This window comes from Halichondria panicea, chromosome 3, assembly GCF_963675165.1.
Source record: "Halichondria panicea chromosome 3, odHalPani1.1, whole genome shotgun sequence".
Taxonomy (NCBI): Eukaryota; Metazoa; Porifera; class Demospongiae; order Suberitida; family Halichondriidae; genus Halichondria; species Halichondria panicea.
Genome location: NC_087379.1, coordinates 5,786,412 through 5,809,491, shown reverse-complemented (window position 1 = coordinate 5,809,491; position 23,080 = coordinate 5,786,412). Strand labels below are relative to the sequence as shown.

The following is a 23,080-nucleotide window of genomic DNA, read 5'->3' as shown; positions in this document are numbered from 1 at the left end:
GGGAATGATAGTGAATCGAGAATGATCGTGAAATCTATAAAGCAACCATTAGAAGTGTTTTTTGTCGCCTTCGAAGATTGCCTACAAGTTTCAACTATAACTAGCCTAAAATACTGTCTCATTAACAATTAAAGCAGTCAATGAAAGTATCTACTTCGCTCTATAACAGCTCATTTTTGTGTCACTCACACACACACACCAATCATGCACTCTACCCCTGCTGCGCACCGCACGCACAGGGTAATGAATTTAATTATGGTGTTTTCTGGGTGCATGTTGTAGGGCTCCTCTATAATTCTATTATTCTTGCCATAATAATTTTTTGATCTTCTGATTAGAACAAGGGTGTTCAGTGAGCAATAACTGGAAATTTCTTTAGGTAGCTATACACTCTGACATTAAGAATACACTCACAGTAAGAACAATGGCTATAGTCGTGAGCAAAGAACTATAGAGCAAGCTTCCCTTCATGAAACTCCTGCACCAGATGCCAGCAGACATGCCACTGAAGCCACACCACTTGTGACAAGTAATCACAGTAAATATGGCAAAAAGAAAAATATGCTGATCAAATCAAAGGCTGCAATAATGATTCTCGTTTGGACTGCCTTAATGTCTTAATTAATGGACTGGTTTACTTCCTGGTGAACATTGTTATCTCAGTTGCAGGTGTTGTGGCTTTCATAGTGGCAGCAAAGAAATATCAGTATCGTCAACGAGATGAACTTTGTAATGTAAGAAAATACATTGCAGAAGTTTACGAGAAAAATGCTAATCACAATCGTGAATTTGAAGATCTAGATATTCACTTTGAGAGTGATTCTGACTCAGAGACTCAATGACTGCATGTGTATGTGTAGTGATAATAACATTTTGCAGATAGTTATTTCTATAGTATAGTAATGATTTACCCTCTACCTTGAGGCAAACATTCAGTAGTGATTTTATAGTGGAAGTACTTTTTGGTATGTATATATTGGGTTCTGGTACCATGTGTAGGCATTGTGGTGACATTGAAGCCAGATGGCCAGGTTCTAATGATTATGACCACAATGCCACCATTGCAAGTTGCGCTGTGCTAATGCCTCTCACCATGTTATGCTTTCGCTCAAAAGTATTAGAGTGTTAGCAGGTAGAATAAGCTTTTTATACTTCGAGGCGTAGCTGCATCAGGGATACGGTAAAGCTGACTGTGTGTGTGTGTGTGTGTGTGTCTATTCCAGCCATAACTGCTCAACGGTTGCAATGCGACGAAGCTTCTATAGGCTTCTAGCCACGTTCTCTTGGATTTGATCTGTGGATTTGCGAACTACCTTATTGTTACTATTATCATAGATAGTAGAAAGAGATGGATAGGAAACTCCATGTAAATCATTGTCACAATCCGTGTTTCGCGTAGGTGGAAAAAACATTCTTTTTTTCTTTCTTTATCTACTCCAGAGTCTTCTAGTTGTCATTTGCTACCTCGTAATCATGGCATAACTCATTGATAATTATATGCAATGGCAGAACTCAATGCAGAACCTGAAAAGACGGAACTAGACAGTGACTCAGACCATGAAGAGGAGCATATTGTTGAGCTTAGCAAGCTTGACCAGTCTCAAGCTATACCCTGTTACAAAGTATTATCCAATGCAAGGAGGACGACATTGTGAAAACTTCTTGTCAAGGCTCTGCTATACTGCAACTTTTGGAAACCATACAAAATAAGATTGAGCAGGACGAGTGGAAGTTACTAGGAAAAGAACTGCTTCAAATGGTGATTACCTGCGTTTCAGGCCCTAGCTTGTGGAAAGGAAAAAATAGCCTTATCTCAAGTATATGGAGAAATTTTCATGTGTGTATAGGCTGTCTCCAGTGAATTGTGCTAGATGGAACTCTTGCATTGGTATGTTACATATAATATTATCACAAGATGTTTCTAAAGTGTCTGGGGTCATATTTCAACTAATTCTTAAGAGACTGATGTACACTGTAGTTAAACAGATGGTAGTCCCATCGAATTTAACATTAAAGTCAGCAGCTTCATCGTTGACCGATAAGGAAGAGAATGTCGTTAGATACGTGGCTGGGTATGTAATAATGAAGCTGAAGAAAAAATATCGTAAGCACCATCATCAATATGCCAGTGTATTGGACTCGATGAAAACAAGTCTCGATGAATACGAGAGCAGTATTACATCAATACATGACTACAGTCGCACATGGACCGAACAAAGAGATAGAGGTGGTCTATATCATGTTAATATAACAATTTTTTTGCTCTCACAAAAGCAATCAAATTGGTATGTAGGCAGCATCTTGATGTAAGAACAGACCCATCAGATGTCATGCTATCCAAGATAGAGGAAGATGCCCTAAAGACGGAGGCCGTTACCTCTTTGTGGGAGACCATGACTGTTTCTCTCGATACAGCTTCACAAAAAATGGATTTACTTAAATCTGTTATAAAATTGTGGAGCACAATTCGAATACATTCATTTGCCATATCATGGACAGATAAACTCAGTAGTTTTAATAGTCACCGAAAAGCAACGAGGAAAACTATTCAACAACATGGAACGACCCTCATGGTCTTCAATTTCTTTATCTGCAATAGAGAACAGTTCTTCCATTTCATGTTCATCATTTTCTTCAAGCTCAATTCCTTCAGCATCAATGATATGACTTAATTTTTCTTTGAGCCGTTTTACATTTCGTTCTGCTGCCCTCCTAGCCTGTTGCACATTTGAAAGCCTGTCTGTAAGCTCACTGCGTTGTAGATACCGATAATTAGCATGACTACTGCTTGATGTCTTGCTTGATTGAGAGGATTCCTTTTTGGAGCACATAGCACGGAGTGTTGGCCTGTAATTATGACAGGCACTACATTGGCCCTTTTCGGCCAGAATAATCTCACAGTTCTGGTGACGAACAGTGTGATTTTTTTTCATCCAAGAAAGCTGTAACAGTTGTTGCTGCACGATTCTTGACAACTCCACCTCTCTTCACTACCAACTCAATAAAGCGGTCATCATTGTTTCCTTCGCATAAAGCAGCTCCCTGTAGGCTTATACAAATGTGGTGTACTTCTTCTTTGGTTTTTAAGCATGTTGGAAATTTTCTTACAAAGCCACTGTTCGAGGGTACAACCTTTCCGTACACATGTACAGCCCATTTAAAATGTTTGTGCACAGTTAGAATTATGCGAACAACACTAGGTTCTGGTGGCGAATTAGAAACCAAAGACATCTGTATTGTGTCAGAGTTAGCAAATACATGCCAGCCACTTAACAGCGATGACGACAATTCTTGTTTCAGACCTTCAAATAGATCGATGGCATCCCAATTATCAATGGTGTTGGTGAGTGTCTGAAGTGTTTGACGCTTTCGTTCGGAATTTTGGCTTTTATAGAGATGATGACGTCGGCCAGCTCTAATCTTCGGCATTATACTACAAGTACATGCAAAATTATCTGTAAAATTAAATGAACAATAAAATATGGTATAAGAGTCCAGTGTAGTATCTCACAAGTAAAATACTTAAAAGCCTCTTGTAACACTTATTATTGCTCATATACATCTAAATAGTTAAGCTTTAAACGACAATAAAAAGAAGACAACCTAACACAAAGATTACCTAATATAAATGTACTAAAGTGGTTAAAAACAAGGAAATTAGAATGTTTTACACTTAAATAAACACCTTATGCATCCAACCATTATTAACTCAGCAATTACAAAAGAGCAACTTTTATGACAATAGTTTGGAAGATAACCTAGCACAAAAACTTACCTTTTGCACGCAACAGCAATGACTGAGCATACTAGAGGAATGACTCAGTCTACGGTGCTTTTTTCCCACTCAAAGGAGTAGTATCACTTTGAAGGATGTACCTGGCCATGTCTATACGTCTAACTACTGTGCTGCAGTGCTGCTGACAGCTTATGACGGGACTGTAGCTATGGCTTCCAAGTTGTTATTTCGCTTATCATGATGTATCACCAAGGATAACGCGCAACTCGGAGTGGGCGGATATTTACGTAGGAGTTTCCTATCCATCTCTTTCTACTATCTATGCTATTATAAACGTACCTGCTAATAATAAAATTAATGATAAAAAAGTTTTTTTCTTTCATGTAGCTACTTTTGTGTACTTTTGAGAGTATGCTAAGCAAGCTAGCCCTTTTTTTATCTGTATTTGACTCCAAACTTTCTATTCAACCTCCTACTTGTAAATCTTTTGACAAAGCTGTTCTTGGCTATAGCCGGCTGTACAGAACTGAGAAGTTTGGGCTGGGGCTCGAGTGCAGAAAGCTGGGCAGAGCGCTTCCTGCATGCAGAAGGTGGAGTCATAGTTAATCCACTAGCTTGTCCCAGAGGAGCTTGTCCATTCCAATGTCCATTCCAATGTTGAAGCAGGACAATTCAGGGCCAATGCGAAGGTTTTGTTAGCAGAGAAGCAGAAATCACCCTGTCAGAAACAGGAAAATAAAGCTGTTGCTATAAGGCTTGCTGCTTTTATAAATGCACTTTTGCCTGAGACAGGGCTAGTACATAGCCAATGAAAAGTGGGATCTAAATCAGTTAGCACATGTGCATTCGATATCTATGGTTATAGTGTCCCTCATCCCTCAGGAAAAGCCCTCGTGATATGGGACACTATAACACATAGATATCTCATGCCCATGTACTATCTATAACTTAATAGATAGTAGCATATAATATGCTGTATTTGCTTTCTGGCTCCTCTTCTATCCTCTAGCCGGATACTGTGCAGATGTTCGATATGGAAGATTATAAGGTTGTGAGATGTAGTGTATGTACCGCGTGGTGTGAACTCTCTTGACTGTGGTTGTTATCGGTTTCATTGTGAATGCTATTATGGTGCCAATCTTGTTAACTAGTAGTAATAAAGATCCTTACGGAGGGGAGGCCTTTAGCCATTTCGCAATGGATGGTGGACTAGCTTTTTTCTTATCTCCTTATGGATTTCATTTGCTGCATTGTTATTCAGTTTGGGGTTGACGAGTCTCTTCTAGAGACAGCTTTCTTTTCGTTGTTTGGTTCTGTTTGTATATATATTTATCAATATTCATGCATCTATATGTGTATCGTACGTCGCTCGATTAAATCAAACAAACTTAGGCTCTTTACCTCACTATAGGAAGTCGTTTGGTACATTATCCAAAAGTATGCTCATTTTTCGCTCGTCCTATGTTCAACATTCTTCTAGTATAATGCATGATGGTGTATGATTGCATAATTATTAGTGTTTTCTGTGTGCATGTTTGTCATGTTATATAGGGTTTCTATTATACCTCGGTGTGCACATGCACATCGAGGTATACGATAGTGTTTGTGTGTGTGTGTGCGTGTGCGTGTGCGTAGAATAGCTACTCAAAGATCAATGAAGTAGTTTCTATAGTCATGGATTGCATTACATTTTGTGGAATTGACCGTTTTTCTTAGTTTCAGAATAGTCGTAGCAAAATTTGTCGCTCTATCTGGAGTGACTCTACTTACAGTAGTTTGCTCTGTTCTATAGTGCCTTTTTGTATATGTGTATGTTCAATGTAATATAGCTATAGTAGCTTCATGCATGCATGTCGTAAAGGTTTGGTGTCTCCACTGAGGCATCAACACACGCGGTGCATGCTTTCATTCAAAGTTTACCACAATTATTTTACCACATCTTCTAGGGCTGTTGCTTTAGAAGGGGTGTAACTCTAGTCTTGTAGGCATTCAGTATTTGCAATAGCTACACTCACTAAGACCAAGCAATGGCTAGTTGTGAGCAAGGAACTATAGAGAAAGCTTCCCTTCATGAAACTCCTGTACCAGATGCCACTGAAGCCACACCACTCATGACAAGTAATCACGGGAAATATGGCAACAAGAAAAGTGTACTAATCAAGTCAAAGGCTGTAATAATTGTTTATATTTGGACCGCCTTAATGTCTTTTATGTACGGTGCCCTCTTGACTCCTGAAAACTATTTCTTACTCGATTATCTCTTGAGCAGAGGCAGTATAACCAGTAAAAGAGGTGTTCTTTCCAATGCAGTGGCAGGAAGTGGCATATATGCTATATTTACTTTTTGGCTCCTCTTCTATCCTCTAGCCGGATACTTGGCAGATGTTCGATATGGCAGATATAAAGTTGTGAGATGTAGTGTGTGCACCATGTGGTGTGGACTCTTGACTTTTGTTTTTATCGGTGTCATTGTGAATGCCATTATTATGCCAATTGCATTTACTGTACCTGCGTCTTATACAGCTCTATTCATTTTGCTTATGGTGGTGGATGGTGTACTTTTAGCTTTTCTACTAATCTCCCTGTTGATCGCATTTGCTGGATTTATAGCTAATATTATTCAGTTTGGGGTTGACCAATTAAATGATTCTCCTTCTAGAGACAGCTTTCTTTTCATTCATTGGTTTCTCTTCACACTCTATACTGGAATAAGCTTTGGGAAGCTGGTATGGAGTTTAGCTAATGCCACTGGTTTCATAAGCCTTTCTATATTTGGACTTGTCCTGTTAGTTGAGCTGATTTGTATACCAATAACTTTCTGTCTTGCCAAGAGAAGGTGGTTTATTATTGACACAGGCATTGGTAACCCTTACAAAGAGGTTGCACGAGTTGTCGGCTTTGCAAGAAGAAACAAGATTCCTATTCAACGCAGTGCTTTTACATTCTGGGAGGATGACATACCCACTGGACTGGATCTAGGCAAGGACAAGTATGGAGGACCATTCACTACCGAGCAGGTGGAGAATGTGAAATCGTTTTTTGGAATCGTTGTCATTTTACTTTCAATTGGACCATTCTTTACTGCTGATATTGCTGCAGCACCTTTTCTTAATATTCTAAGTAATCACATGGAATTAGATAATTTTAACATTTTTTACTCTATGTTCACTAATGGTGGCACTCTGTACCCTGTCTTTATTGTTGTATTTATTCCTATTTTTCTCAAGTTTATTCATCCTCTGTTTCAAAAGTGCTTCCCTGGTATTCTCAGGCAAATTGGCATTGGCCTTTGTCTTATCTCTGTTAGTCTGTTTTGCTCAATGTTTGTCGACACCATTGGTCACCTTCTCGCTAACGGCCATAATGCTGGCTCAGTGTTTGGTCCTCAGTTTTATTCTTCTTTTAACTATACAACTAATAATGAAACTCTTGTTGATGAAACCCTTCATCTCAGCCCCTTTATTCTCATTATTCAGCAGGTCCTTGTTGCTGTGGCCTATGTCTTTATCTATGGTGGAGTGTTTGAATTCATCTGTGCTCAAAGCCCTCACTCTATGAAAGGATTTCTCATTGGCATTTTTTTTGCTATTAAAGGACTTTTTCAGTTGATTGGGATTCTTGGGATTCTTATACCGTTTAGTTTCTGCCAGGACTCCCCTAGAGCTGGACTGGTTTATTTCTTATTGAACATTGTGATCTCAGTTGCAGGTAATGTGGTTTTCATAGTAGCAGCAAAGAGGTATCAGTATCGACAGCGAGATGAAGATTGCAATATAAGAAAGTACATTGAAGAAGTATACGAGAAGGATGTTCGTCACAATGTTGATTTTGAAGATCTAGATGTTCACTTTGAGGGTAATTCTGACTCAGAAACCCAATGACTGCATGTGTAGCGATAATAATAGACTGTTTAGCGATACATTTAGGTTTAGTGAATAATTATTGTTGTTGAAATACGATTGTTATTTTAGTAGTGACCTTTTAAATTACTCTTCCCTTGAGACAACTTCAGTAGTGAAAGTAACCAATTTTAGACAAGGTAGTCAACAATAATTATTGTCTAAAATACTATTCCATTGTCTACAGGTGGGGTACCTCAATGTTAGTAAGAGCTCCACCATTAATGCCCTCGTTAAGTGCAAGAAGGTCTGCCACTCCAGGGAGGACTAAACACTTTCAAGTAAGCTTACCGGTGTATTTATAATTGTGTAACTGTGCCATAGGGTTTAATGCAAGATATTTAGCTGCATGGTATATACCGGTATAGGAGGAAATGCTTAAGTGAGTGTTCCTCTCCCGGAAATAGTCGTGAAGAAGGACTTTCTAAGGTGTATTAGGTTGTTTATAATTAATTATGTGCTTCAAACCATTAATCTAAAGGGAGAAAAATCATAGACTTCAATAAATCCCTTTAATGATAATTGATAAAATTCCCAAATTTGTATAGAGGGGGGGACTCTTGGGCTGGAAGGAAAATCCCAGGGCACCCCCCACCCCCACTCTGTTTGAAATCTTGTATGGGAATGCTACCCCATGCATGCTCAGCGCGCAGCAGGGGTAGAGTGATTGGTGCATGCATATGTGTTGGTGGGGGCACAAAAATGAACTGTTTGAGCAAACTAGACACTTTCATATATAGACTGCTATAGCTTCGATCCAAGGCCCTTTAGTGAAAAGGGGGCCTGGTATCTATTGTTGCACGTGGCTGGATCATTGTAAATATACAGTATTTAAATACTGACTAATTTACTAAGATATCTCAATCCCCAAGATTCTTGGGGCGATTGATGCATGCGCAGACATGCAGTGTATACCAGGCCGTCCTTCTCCTTTGAGAGCAGCCTGGAATCGAGGCTAATAGACTGCTTTAACTTCATGAGACAGTAGTTGAAAAATGATAGGGATAGTTATAGTTGAAACTTGTAGGTGATCTTTGAAGGCAACAAAAACACTATTTTCTAATTGTTACTTTCTAGATTCACAATCATTCCCCATAGTTATGTTATAATAAGGTCGTTACGGTAAAAGGTTATTGCCATGTGTAATGACCCATTTTAATGGCAGACCACGCTTCTATAACTTAAAATAGTAAAAATGGGTAGTGACTCTACAATCACTTTTCTTTTAATCTATACCCATATAATTTTTTATTTTATTTGGTGGCAAAACTGAATGATAAAAAATTTTAATTGGAATCGGAGTTGTATAGATTTACAACAATCATACCATGCAAGATATATAGCTGTCCAGAAACCCAGTGTCCAGCGACTCTGATGGTGTTTCATCCATCCTGAAGAAATCGGCAGCACATCGAGTCTCCTTCACTCTGGAAGCGGGAACGACTCTGGGATCTGGCACATATGTCAGAAGCCCTTCTTCCATAATTATTTGACGCCTTTATGGTGTCCCATGATTTCTGTCTGCACTTATCCGCACCTTCAGTGGTGGGGCATTGCTGAAACCAACTGACCACTGCATGGGCCTCAGAGAGCTGGAGGAACAATTAATTGTTTGTTGAACTATTGGTCTGAAGAGGTAGCAGCCGATGCTAAAAAAGCAGAGGGTGCAAGCTGCACTACATTCCTGACCCATTTTATAGAGTGAGAGCTGGAAGATCCCTATTACCTACATATCTTATAATTATAAGATACATTTTTACTTGATCTTCGCTTATTATTAAATGGTGGCACTCTCTATACCCCGTCTTTCTATTGTTTTTGTTCGCATTTTTCTTCATCTTCTGTTTCAAAAGTACTCTTCTGGTGTTCTGAGACGAATTGGAATTGGTCTTTGTCACATCACTGTTAATCTGTTTTGCTCACTGTTTGTCGACACCATTGGTCACCTTCTCCCTAGTAATGCTACTTCTGTGTTTGCTCCTGGACAGGTCAACTATAATGGTCGTGGCCCATTTGTTGTTGATCAATCCCTTCATCTCAGCCCCTTCATTCTCATTATTCAGCAAGTCATTATTGCTGTGGCTTATGTATTTATCTATGGTGGAGTGTTTGAATTTATCTGTGCTCAAGCCCTCACTCTATGAAAGGATTTCTCATTGGAATTTCTTTGCTATTTCAGTTGATTGGTATTCTTGGAATTTTTTTACCGTTTAGTATATGGCTAGAACTGGACTGGTTTATTTCCTGATGAATATTGTCATTTCAGTAGCAGGTGTTGTGGCTTTCATAGTGGCAGCAAAGAGGTATCAGAGTCAGCGTGAGAAAGATTGCAATTAATGTAAGAAAATTCATTGAAGAAGTTTACGAGAAGGATGTTAATCACAATCGGGAATTTGAAGGTCTAGATGTTCAATTTGAGAGTGATTCTGACTCAAGAGACCCAATGACTGTGTATAGTGATAATAACAGACGCCGATAGCTATATATACTAGCTTGTGTTGGTTTGTATTACGTGTACATGTAATGTATATTGGAGATTAGCTATTGTTAATTGTCTATCTAATTATCTAGTATAGTAATCCACCCCTCTCTCTTCCTTGAGCCAAATTCAGTAGTGAAAGAACTTTTCGGTACGGTGGTATGTACTGTATTTGCATTGGTGGGAATTATTGGCATTGTGGTCACATTGAAGCCTGGTAAGCCACATGACCACAATGCCACCTGTCGCCACAGGGCTCAATAGTTGCTGTATAGTGTATGGCACTCCAATCCTATATAATTATAGCGGGGTAAGCCTCATCACTAGTTGGGCGTGGCCCGACCTTCCGTTAGGACGGGAGGTCGGGTTGCAAGCTTTATTCTGCTGCTACTATAGGGTGCCCTATCAGATTGCAACATTTTTCACGTGGTTGGTTACACTTCCCCAGAACAAATCTCAGATAAGCTTGCAACCCGACCCCCTGTCCTAACGGAAGGTCAGGCCACGCCCAACTACCTCATCACCACCCCTGTTTTTCTAGAGAAAAATTGGCCTGGGAATGAGGATATATAGCCCAATCCACAATTTATAAAACATACAATTATGCCGTATAACGGGTAATTTTCCTTGGTGTAAATTTTCGTACGAACAACCCATTTAAATATTTCATATTTTTATTCTTCGTTCAGCTCAGGATAGTAATGTATTGCGGTAGAATAATTTCGTAGTTTTAATTTTCGTATACTGCTCTTCAATACGAAATCTACAAAAATGTCCACCATACAAAAATATACGGTATGTACAAAGCCACAAAGACAATTAATCATAAGTCAGTTATAGCACTGCCAGGCCAAGTGTATATATACTGTCACTCAGAAACTTTGCGGCCACCCACCACTGTGGAGATCCAAAATGTCATTCTATTGTCTGTACAGGTGGGGGTATCCCAGTGTTGATCAATGCCCTCAAAACTCATTCAGTGCAAAGGTTGTAGTCCAGGAAGGAGTAAACACTTTCAGGTGACTTGTGTGAGCTGAACCTGAAACTATGTGGATTCAATGTTTGTGTACTTTGTTTGTTTAGATTTGTATCCTGTTCATTGTTCGAATGTATAACTACACTGTACCCTGTATATATATATTACCATCCCTTACTCCACGCACACACTCATTCAGTTTACGTTTTTACTTGAGTAAGAGGCTCCATCCTCAATCATGTAGCCCATTGCCTCCCACCTTTGTGACCTTCAAAGTGGATCCTACCATAGACCAGATGAGATGCCACATTCCCCCAGTGTCCCTTGTGGCCTCACGGATCCCACGGCTTGTCCTCGAGGATACCTACGGAATCAGACTACCACACCCCCAGGAAGCAGAGGACCTTGATCAACCACCTTATGCTGAGGAGCTGTGTGGAGCTTATATGGTTGTAAGTGGACTAATAGTATGCTCACTAAAACACATAACCTGTAGACGATTATGTCATAGAGTCGTTAACGTAGCTCTAACAGGTCTCTGAATATAGATTAACAAAGGTTTTTGCGATCTTGTTTTTTTTTTCCAAGCCATTAGCACTCGCAAAGTTTGCTGCATGCAGAAGTGGGAGTATTGTTACCCGCGGCGCGTGAGCGGCCACGGCCATAGTAGTTTGTTGGTTTGTTTGTTTGTCTGTTGTGACATCTGCTCACCTGGCTGCCATAAGCACTGCGTTTACTGCATGCATGGATAGCCTCCACACAACAAGTTATTAGTTATGCCTTAAAGCGTAGCCGCATGAGGGATACGGTAAAGCTGACTGTGTGTGTGTGTGTGTGCTTATTCCAGTCGTAACTGCTCAACGGTTGCAACGCGACAAAAAGTAAGCGTTATAGGCGTCTAGTCACGTTCTTGATTGAATTGAATTTGCAAGCTAAAGCTTTGTTCTCCAGTTATGCCTAATGTGGATGCCATCCATGCAATAAACGTAATGTGTTTGTGTCGCAAGCGAGGTATACGGTAGTGTGTTTGTGTGTGTGTGTCTGTGCAGACTGCTACAGCTGCACTAAGAGTTTCTGTAGTATATGCTTCTAGTTATGTTTTCTTGCTTGGTTTTCTCGAGTTTTTTGCTTACTTGGAATGCCATTGCAGTCTTTTCAGAAAAGTGCGTAGCAAAACTTGTCCATGGAGTTTTGCTACTCTACTTAGTATAGTTACCTCTGCACTAGAACGCTAGCTATTGAATCTATATATATACAGATCTTGCATTTCATTGATTCTTGAGCAGCTGCAGCAGTCTACACAGACACACACACACACAAACACACTACCGTATACCTCGCTTGCTCATGCGCACAAAGACATAATTACCTCTCTATAACACTAAATTAAAATAATCTTAGTTTTGAGCAAAAGCAAAGCATGGCGAGAAGCATTAGTGCAGTGTAGCTTGCAGCAGTAATTTTAATAGTAGTAGATTTCGATGTTTGGTTCCTGTTATTAGTTTGCTGTGCTGTCCAACTCACTGTACTACTGTATACATATTATCACTGCTATGGTATATCGTGTCACCAGCCGAGGGTTAGCACTTTAGTGCTCTATAGTTATGTCTTGCTATTGTTGTGTATATGTATACAACGAAGCGTAGTATGTATGTATGTTTGTGCGATGTTTGTATGTATGTGTCGTACGTCGCTCGGTTGAATCAAGCAAAACTTACGCTCTTTATACTCAAAGGAAATTGTTTGGTTGATCTACGTGCATCAATCTATGCTCGCTTCGCTCGCCTTCAATGTTCTCTAGTAAAAGTGATTTGCATATTGGTGTTTTCTGCGTGCATGTTTGTCATATTCTTGTGGAACTTGTGGGTTCCTCCATAATTCTTACCACTGATCTACTGATTAGATAAACAAAGGCTATTGCTGTTTTGGGGCATTTCTTTAGGTAGCTATACACTCACTGTAAGAGCAATGGCTAGTTGTGAGCAAGGAACTATAGAGCAAGCTTCCCTTCATAAAACTCCTGCTCCAGATGCCAGCAGAGATGCCACTGAAGCCACACCACTCGTGACAAGTAATGAAGGCAAAAAGAAAAGTGTGCTAATCAAGTCGAAGGCTGCAATAATGATTCTGTGTTGGACTGTCTTAATGTCGTTGATCTATGGTAGTTTTCTGAACCCTGAAGTTTACTTGTTCGTATTTGTTACACCCCAATTTGGTTTGGAGACTATTGAGATAATTGTAGTTACTTGCACATATGCTGCAACTGCTTTCTGGCTCCTATTCTATCCTCTAGCCGGATACTGTGCAGATATTCGATATGGCAGATATAAAGTTGTGAGATGTGGTGTGTTTACCACATGGTGTGGACTCTTGACTGTGACTGTTATCGGTGGTATTGTGAACGCTATTGCTTGGCCACTGATATTATCTAGTGGAAATGACGCCTTCTACACAGCTCTATGGGCTTTTTTCGGGTTAGCGATGGGTGTACTTGGACTTTTTCTGCTTATATCCATTTGGATTGCATTTGCTGGATTTTTAGCCAATGTTATTCAGTTTGGGGTTGACCAATTACCTTCTAGAGACAGCTTTCTTTTCATTCACTGGTTTCTCTTCACACTCTATATTGGAATAAGCTTTGGGAAACTGGTATGGAGTGCAGCTTATGCCTCTGGTCTCATAAGCCTTTTTTTATTTGGAGTTGTCTTGTTAGTTGTACTAGTTTGTGTACCAGTAACATTCTGTGTTGCTAAGCGCAGGTGGTTTGTTACTGATACTGGCACTGGTAATCCTTACAAAGAGGTTGCAAGAGTTGTCGGCTTTGCAAGAAGAAACAAGATTCCTATTCAACGCAATGCCTTTACAGTCTTGGAGGATGACATACCCACTGGACTAGATCTAGGCAAGGACAAGTATGGAGGACCATTCACTACCGAGCAGGTGGAGAATGTGAAATCATTTTTTGGAATTGTTGTCATTTTACTTTCAATTGGACCATTCTTTACGGCTGATATTGCTGCAGCACCTTTTCTTAGTATTCTGAGGAATCATATGGAGGCAGAAGGCCCCTTTTACATGCCTGATAATAGGGTAAAATACATTTTTTACTCGATCTTCACTAATGGTGGCACTCTGTACCCTGTTTTTATTGTTGTTTTTGTTCCTATTTTTCTCAAGTTTATTTATCCTCTGTTTCAAAAGTACTCTCTTGGTATTCTGAGGCGAATTGGAATTGGTCTTTGTCTCATCACTGTTAGTCTATTTTGCTCACTGTTTGTGGACACCGTTGGTCACCTTCTCCCTAGTGGCCATAGTGCTGGCTCACTGTTTGGTCCTCAGATTTATTATAATTTTAACTACACAACAAATAATGACACTCTTGTTGATCAAACCCTTCATCTCAGCCCCTTCATTCTCATTATTCAGCAAGTCCTTGTTGCTGTGGCCTATGTATTTATCTATGATGGAGTGTTTGAATTCATCTGTTCTCAAAGCCCTCACTCTATGAAAGGATTTCTCATTGGAATTTTGTTTGCTAGTAAAGGACTTTTTCAGTTGATTGGTGTTCTTGGAGTTCTTTTGCCGTTTAGTTTCTGGCAGACCTCCCCTAGAGCTGGACTGGTTTATTTCCTGGTGAACATTCTTATTTCAGTCGCAGGTGTTGTGGTTTTTATAATAGCAGCAAAGAGGTATCAGTATCGGCAACGTGATGAACTTTGTAATGTGAGGAAATACATCAAAGAAGTTTACGAGAAGGATGTTAATCATGCACAATCGTGAATTTGAATTTAAGATCTAGATGTTCACTTTGAGAGTAATTCTGACTCAGAGACCCAATGACTGCATGTGTAGTAGCGAGATATTTAGGTTTGGTGAATAATTATTGTTGTTGAAATAGGATTGTTATAATTTAGTAGTGACCTTTTAAATTACTCCTCCCCTTGAGACAACTTCAGTATAGTGATAGCAAGGTAGTCAACAATAATTATTGTCTAGAATACTATTCCATTGTACCTCATTGTTGGCAAGAGCTCCACCGTTAATGCCCTCATTCAGTGCAAGAAGGTCTGCCATGCACTCTAGGGAGGATTAATTGTGTAACTGTGCCATAGGGTTTAATACAAGATATTTAGCTGGTAGTATATAATTATAATGGGGGAAATGCTTAAATGAGGAGTCCTCTCCCGGAAATAGTCGTGAGAGAGTTAGCAAGAATCAAAGCTATGTTTCTCGGATAATAACATATTTTGATATAAATTCCCAAATTTCTATATAGAGGGGGACTCTTGGGCTGGAAGGGAAATCCCAGGACACCCCCCACCTCCACTCTCTTTGAAACCCTGTTTGGGAATGTTACCCCATTCATGCGCAGAACACAGCAGGGGTAGAATGATCGGTGTGTGTTGGTGGGGGCACAAAAATGAGCTGTTGAGCGAACTAGACACTTTCATAGACTGCTAGCCCAGGGAAAAGAGGGCCTGGTATATACCCATTGTTTGCGCGTGGGTGGATCACTGCAGTATACTGACTAAGATATCTCAATCCCCAAGATTCTTGGTTATAGCAGGTAATTCTAATTAAAGAACAATTTTCGTGGTAGAATTCTAACCCACGAAATCCGCGAAAATTAAGCCCCTTAAAAATTTCGCGCTATACGGTAGATGCGAAAAAAATGATGGTAGTTTTGCTCTGCTTTTCAGTGGCTGGAATTACAATAATTATTGTATAGTAACTGCCATGCATTATTAACCCGAGGCGCGTGGGCGGCCACGGGTATAGTAGTCTGTTGGTTTGTTACCCGAGGCGCGCGTGGGCGGCCACAGGTATAGTAGCTCAGTAGTCGGTTGGTGCTTTTCTACTCACCTGGATGCCACAGCACTGCGTTTACAGCATGGATAGCCTTCACACAACAATATCTTGATTTAAATAGTGGCAGATTTTGATGTTAAAGCTTCTTTGTCGAGCAAAAGCTAAGAAGCTTGAACAAGCTTGTGACTAGGTCTGCTTACCTGGATGTTCTAGCACTGCGTTTACAGCATGAGTAGCTTCCACACAACAAGTTAGTACTTTGGCTTTTGGTGTTAAAGCTTCGTTGTCTAATAAAAGCGAGCAAAATGTACGTAGCTTGAACAGAACTTGCACATGCGTTACTTATAACTGAAGTGATCCTGTACCAAGAATGATGGAACAGGGTCACTAAAGTAGAAAGCTGTATATACCAAGAACAATGGAACAGGGTCACTAAAGCAGAAAGCTTGAATTATAGCTCCTGCTTTTAGCTGACTGGGATTAGGACCTGGAGCCATACTTCTCTGAGACTCCAGGCTTCTTTGCTGTGATCCTAATCCACAGTGCATATTATCTATAGTACTACTACCTGTTCTCAAATGTTTCAGCATGCCTCCAGTCTGGTTTAGTTTTATTGCTCCTGAGTTGCTGTGCAAGTCATGCATGATGATGATAACAACATCACTATAATTATGCACTGCATTATATCAGTCTTCTGGTTTCTTTATAATCATGTCACCAGCCGAGGGTTTGCACTTTAGTGCTCTAGTTATGCTGTCTAGCATAATAATGCATAACTGTCTTATGATTGGATGGGAGATGGGATCTTCACTCTATTTTTGTATGCCATATACAGAACTGACCACAGTGCAATATGCTATATATTGGCACTGCATTTCCTTTGATTTCAGAGGTCAAACGGCAACAAGAATGGAAAAAATGTTTAGTGCAGTGGCCTTTACAATTGGTGTCCTGCCATTCTCTGTAGTGATCGAACAAGTGTTACCATTCAGGATGTTTATTGTTTCAAAACAGTTTATCATCATGAGTATTCAATATGTCAAACAAATTCTTCTTGCTTTTCTGAATCATGGACACCACAAGGTTTCTTTGAACTTTTTAGCATCACCAGCTTAATTTGATCTCCGAAAAAGTATTGGTTATTGCTCTGATAATTTCTTTGATCCAGGGAATTTTTCGTTTAAGGGTGGGCGCACATAGTAACAAATTGACATAACTTAACCACAAAAATGCAACGTTTAGATCACGTGTGCAATCTGAGACTTGCACTCAATTTCAATGCATACGCTAGTATACCGTAAGACCTCGATTTAAGGCAACCCTCCAAATGTGCGACACCCAGGAGCTTCAGCAATTTTCTGACCTCTAAAAATAGCGACAGCTGCGTTGACAATTATTTTTTAATGTCGCATTCTAAATAGAGGTAAATGTAGCCACTCCCTAGCCTCGATTGTAACCCACTGGAAAATAGTGTTTTTAAGCGACCTGAAATCGAGGCAAGTGGACTCTGTAAAGTTACCTCTAATTAGATGCGACCTTCTAAATATGCAACACCAGGACTTCAATATAATTTTTCAACCTCCAAAAGAAGCGACCTCTGGCTTCGTAATTATTAAAAAAAAGTGTCGCTTTAAATCGAGGTCTTACGGTAGTAGTAACCACAAGTAACAACATTGTGGTTTGGTGAGAATGTCTTCAATTAAATTAACTACAAGCTGCAAAAAAATCAGGTAGCTACACAAACAATAACAAAATAACACAATTCACATAAATACAGAGCCAGATTTGTAGCAAAGGAGTGCCTTCAGTAGTAGATGGGACAAACGCAAGTATGCCAACAGACCCCAGTCTCGGTACAATCAGCACGAGTGTCCAAGTTCCTGAACTAGCATTAGTCGCACAGCAGGTTGGTTGTCTCTTGATGTTAATACACTGTCTTCATTTGTGTCGAGTGGAGGCGTTTCTCTTCAGTGCTTTGGACATTGTACTATCCACGATTTGAGCTGTTCATGGCAACAATACTATCCATGGCAGTGTTGTCCTTTCTCCTCAATGGCCACCTGCACGTTGATACGTTCAGTTGAATGGCTGGTTGGGTCTTCCACCATGTTCCATCACACAATGGCATCGCATCCTTCAGAAGCTGGAGATCCATGCCACCAAGTTAGCAGAATGGTCCTGTGGTCAGGTACGAAAAAATGTTGTGAACAGGGGTGATGACAAAAAATGGGTTGGTTCCTATGATGGATTCTATATACCTAACCCGGGGCCACTACATAATTATTCACTGTACATGCACATGTATTGTCCAGATGAAGAAAAATGGGGACAGTCACCTTGCTGGCAAAAAAACTTGGGATGTAGGACCTATACTTACACACGATAGAACTTGTCTGGAAGGTTGGCAAACTGTGTTATATTATGATCATACTCATGCACAGGAGCTCATAGGGCATTTCCAGATGTCCTGGCGATGGAGGCAGTTATGACACACCATGCACTGATCAGCTGCCTCCCCAACCTCCCTATTCGGTCTGCTAAGAAGCAGATGGAGCTATGGACCTCACAAAAGTAGAGGTTCCACCGATTTGATGCCCTCATCAGGTCTCTGGGGAAGCCAAGCATTACTGCAGCCCAGGCAAAGAGACTGGTCCAACTTGGCCTTGAGCACAGCGCTCTGGTGACACTGAGGTCCAAAAGTGGTACTCCAGAGGCTTTTATGGAAGCTCTGAAGGGGAAGGGAGTGATAAAAGTTTTCTGTACTCTACGTACGCGAATTGGGGCATGGTCTTACAGGCTTACGCTTAATTTATATTCTAGCGTACGCGTATATATAAAAAGTGTTCGATCAGCCAAAGTACATACAGGACTTGGTCTATATTTAGCGTGCTGCTATAATTACGTAAGGTGAACAAAGTTGCACTGTAAAAAAAAGAAATGACCCATTTTTGGTTACTTGAATTGCATTTGGGTGCAATTTTGCAATTCAAGAATGGGTCATTCCAAACCATTTTTTCGCATGCATGCAGCTAGCCTGCTGGAAAAAGCTATTACCTTTTTTTTAGGCAGAGCTTTTCTTGCTCCATGAATAGCTAAGTTGGTGCCACAACAAGTTACAAGTTGTCATAAACAGCTATACTCGTAGGATATGAGTTTACCTTTTTTTTTTTTAGTAAATTGTGTCTGCTGTTATGTTACCACCCCAGAAAACCTAAGCTATCTACGGCCCTATTGTTTTCTGATAACTCTTTCTTTGAGTGGACAGTCTTTTTTCAGAACGAGGAATAAACCTGAATTGGCCAGTTCAGGTATGGAAGTAGAGTTCTCTACACTGTTCAGCCTTGAAACAAGCACCAAATCAATGGTCGATGAGTGGACTGTGCCCGAAAAACGAGTGACAATTTGTGATAACGAAAAGTTACACAAACATTTTAACAAGTGTGCATACATGTAATGTGAAGGATAGAAACTAACTTGAAGTCACTTAAATCCGATAGACAAGACTGATTTATAGTAAGTAAGTAATGCGTCTGAGAAAGTATCAAAAATAGAATATCTTGAGGACGGTGGACGATAAAAGACACCAAGACATAATTTGAGGTGATCTCTGATTAAAGTGACAAGCCCAAATTCAAGACCACGAGGTCCTGAAAGTAAAATACTAAACGAATGCTATATATTGTGAATTTCATAGCATTCCTGTTCTATCTAATCTAATAACATTGTAGTTAGGAATGTGCAACTCATTATCTATACTACACAACCATGTTTCTACTAGACAAATAACATCCGGGCAGTGGGTAGCCTCGATCCCAGGCCGCACTTCCCACTTCACTTAGGGAAGTGGGCCTGGTATCGACTGCTTGCGCATGCGCTAATATCCCCCCAGTATCTGGGGGCTTTGGATAACATCGGATCCACAGCGGCAAAACGGATACAATAACTTTTTACTGTAATGTCCTTATATTATAATAATAATTTTTATTATTATCATTATGGAGAATGATCGTGAATCGGGATAATGACGTGAATCAATAAAGCAGTCCAATGAAAGTGTCTAGTTTGCTCATTTTTGTGTCCACACACATCATTTACTCTACTCTACCCCTGCTGCGTGGGCAGGGTAATGATTTGGTGTTTTCTGGGTGCATGTTGTAGGGCTCCTCTATAATTCTATTATTCTTGCCACAATAATTTTTATTGAATTATTAGCTTTTACTTGTTCATGCAGTGAGCAATAACTGGGCATTTCTTTAGATAGCTATCCGACTCACTATAAGAACAATGGCTAGTTGTGAGCAAGGAACTATAGAGCAAGCTTCCCTTCATGAAACTCCTGCACCAGATGCTAGCAGAGATGCCACTGAAGCAACACCACTCGTGACAAGTAATCACAGGAAATATGGCAACAAGAAAAGTGTACTAATCAAGTCAAAGGCTGCAATAATGATTCTCTGTTGGACTGCATTAATGTCTTTCATATATGGTTTCTTGCTGAATCCTGAAAATTATTTCTTATTCACTAACCTATTGATGAAAATACCTATATTTTTCTCACCAATATTTACCAGTGAGATGGTAGATAGTTGCATATATGCTGTATTTGCTTTCTGGCTTCTCTTCTATCCTCTAGCTGGATACTTGGCAGATGTTCGATATGGCAGATATAAAGTTGTGAGGTGTGGTGTGTGTACCACGTGGTGTGGACTCTTGACTTTTGTTCTTATCGGTGGTATTGTGAACGCCATTATTTTACCAATTATGTTTACTACAACTATTGATTCCTTTGATTCCATATTTTTATCACTTGTAGTAGTGATTGGTATACTTGGACTTTTTCTAATTATCTCCTTCTTGATTGCATTTGCTGCATTTTTAGCCAATGTTATTCAGTTTGGGGTTGAACAATTAAATGATTCTCCTTCTAGAGACAGCTTTCTCTTCGTTCACTGGTTTCTCTTCACACTATATATTGGAATAAGCGTTGGAAAACTTGTATGGAGTGCAGCTTATGCCACTAATTTCTTAAACCTTTCCCTATTTCTACTTGTCGTATTAGTTGAGCTTATTTGTTTACCTGCAACTTTCTGTGTTGCTAAGCGCAGGTGGTTTGTTATTGACACTGGCATTGATAATCCTTACAAAGAGGTTGCAAAAGTTGTCAACTTTGCAAGAAGAAACAAGATTCCTATTCAACGCAGTGCCTTTACATTCTGGGAGGATAACATACCCACTGGACTGGATCTAGGCAAGGACAAGTATGGAGGACCATTCACTACCGAGCAGGTGGAGAATGTGAAATCATTTTTTGGAATCGTTGTCCTTTTATTTTCAATTGGACCATTCTTTACGGCTGATATTGCTGCAGCGCCATTTCTCAGTATACTGAAAGATCACATGAAAGCAGAGCCTAACATTTGGCCACCTGATATTAGTGTAAGCAACATTGTTGACTCTATATTCACTAATGGTGGCACTCTGTACCCCGTCTTTATTATTCTTTTTGTTCCTATTTTTCTCAAATTTATTCATCCTCTTTTTCAAAAATACTTCCCTGGTATTTTGAGGCGAATTGGAATTGGTCTTTGTCTCATAACTGTCAGTCTGTTTTGCTCACTGTTTGTTGATACAATTGGTCACCTTCTCCCTAGCGGCCGCAATGCTACTTCAGTGTTTGCTCCTGGACAAAATAATTATTACAATGAATTTGATCCTACTCTCTCCCTTAATGTCTCCCCATACTTTCTCTTTATTCAGCAAGTCCTTATTGCTGTGGCCTATGTATTTATCTATGGTGGAGTGTTTGAATTCATATGTGCTCAAAGCCCTCACTCTATGAAAGGATTTCTCATTGGAATTTTTTTTGCCATTAAAGGACTATTTCAGTTGATTGGTATTCTTGGAATTCTTCTACCGTTTAGTATCTGGCAAGACTCCCCTCGAGCTGGACTGGTTTATTTCCTGATGAACATTGTGATCTCAGTCGCAGGTGTTGTGGTTTTCGTAGTAGCAGCAAAGAGGTATCAGTATCGACAACGTGATGAACTTTGTAATGTAAGAAAATACATTGAAGATTTTTACGAGAAAGATGTGAGTCATAATCGTGACTTCGAAGATTTAGATGTTCACTTTGAGAGCGATTCTGACTCAGACACCCAATGAATGCATGTATATCAAGTGTAGTGAAAATAACAGTATGCGGATAGAATTATACGTATAGTTGCGTTAGTTTATATTACGTGTATAACGTATATTTATGTTGTGTCTATAGTATAGTAGTGATTTACCCTCTACCTTGAGGCAAACATTCAGTAGTGATTCTAGTGTACTTAATAATTGCATGCTTTCATTGGGTTCTACCATGTGTGGGAATTGTTGGCATTGTGGTCACATTGAAGCCTGATGGCCAGGTTCTATAATTAGGACCACAATGCCACCTAGTCTGGAGGCCTCCTTAGGGGAGATAGTCTGGTCAGAGAGTCAAGGTCCTATGTGAAACTCGTGTTAGAAGTCCAGGAATTTCTTGGACCGATAATTAACCGCACATGCAGGACGTGCACGCCCACAATTGGCAATTAATTTATCGATCCTATTTCTGTACTTGGATTGATTATATTCATGCCCGATCGTGTGCGTAGGTAGATGTCCTGTGTGATTAATTACCAGTCCAAGAAATGTCTGGACTTCTAACGAGTTCACATAGGAATTGGACCAGACAAAAGTGCGGCCTGGACTTGAGACTAAATGCCATGCACCAGTCCCCACAGTGCTCAATATAATTGCTGTGGCACTCCAAATCATGCCCAACCCTACACAGAGAAAAGAGGTGTGCTGTTTTAGACCCTGAGCGTATGCTATATTAGCACTGTGGTGTGCTAAACAGTGATTCAGCACACTACATGTGCTGTTTTGTAGGCATATAGCACAGCCTACGTGTTGTATTAGTGTGCTTTTTCATGGCTTGTAATTTTGATGTTCGATTAATGTGCTAAATGGACTGTGCTAAATGTAATGGGTGTGCTGAAACAGGTTTAATTTGCTGTTCTTGCAAAGAAGAAAAGAAGTTGAGTTTAGACATGGTTTGAGAGCTGTTTGACAAAACTGTGGAACTAGGTAAGTTTCCCTCAACATGCATGCTGAACAATGCTGTACAATTGTATTTGCACAGCTATTGTATATAA

General features: G+C 39.9%; 2 protein-coding genes across 5 annotated transcripts in view; both read left to right on the top strand.

Annotated features, from left to right (window-relative positions):
• LOC135333844 (uncharacterized) overlaps positions 1-23,080 on the top strand; it is a 47,824-nt gene that overhangs the window by 15,551 nt on the left and 9,193 nt on the right. The window contains exons 1-5 of one of the 4 annotated variants that reach the window (XR_010394101.1): positions 5,383-7,591; positions 7,823-7,916; positions 11,050-11,133; positions 11,290-11,542; positions 18,341-22,206. Coding sequence is in view for 2 of the 4 variants with exons in the window: in XM_064528847.1 (XP_064384917.1) it covers positions 20,184-22,061 (1,878 nt within the window). In the remaining 2 variants the exon portion in view is untranslated. Of the gene's footprint in view, positions 1-5,382; positions 7,592-7,822; positions 7,917-11,049; positions 11,134-11,289; positions 11,543-18,340; positions 23,013-23,080 lie in introns of those variants that run through there. The other 3 variants (XM_064528846.1, XM_064528851.1, XM_064528847.1) reach the window with 3 other exon arrangements.
• Positions 11,549-22,206, top strand: LOC135333849 (uncharacterized). The gene has a single exon (XM_064528861.1). It carries the CDS (start codon positions 13,059-13,061, stop codon positions 14,868-14,870), a length of 1,812 nt encoding a protein of 603 aa, XP_064384931.1. The 5' UTR covers positions 11,549-13,058; the 3' UTR covers positions 14,871-22,206.

Coding starts and splice junctions, on each gene's coding strand:
- LOC135333849 (XM_064528861.1), top strand. CDS start 13,059: ATGGCTAGTTGTGAGCAAGGAACTATAGAGCAAGCTTCCCTTCATAAA.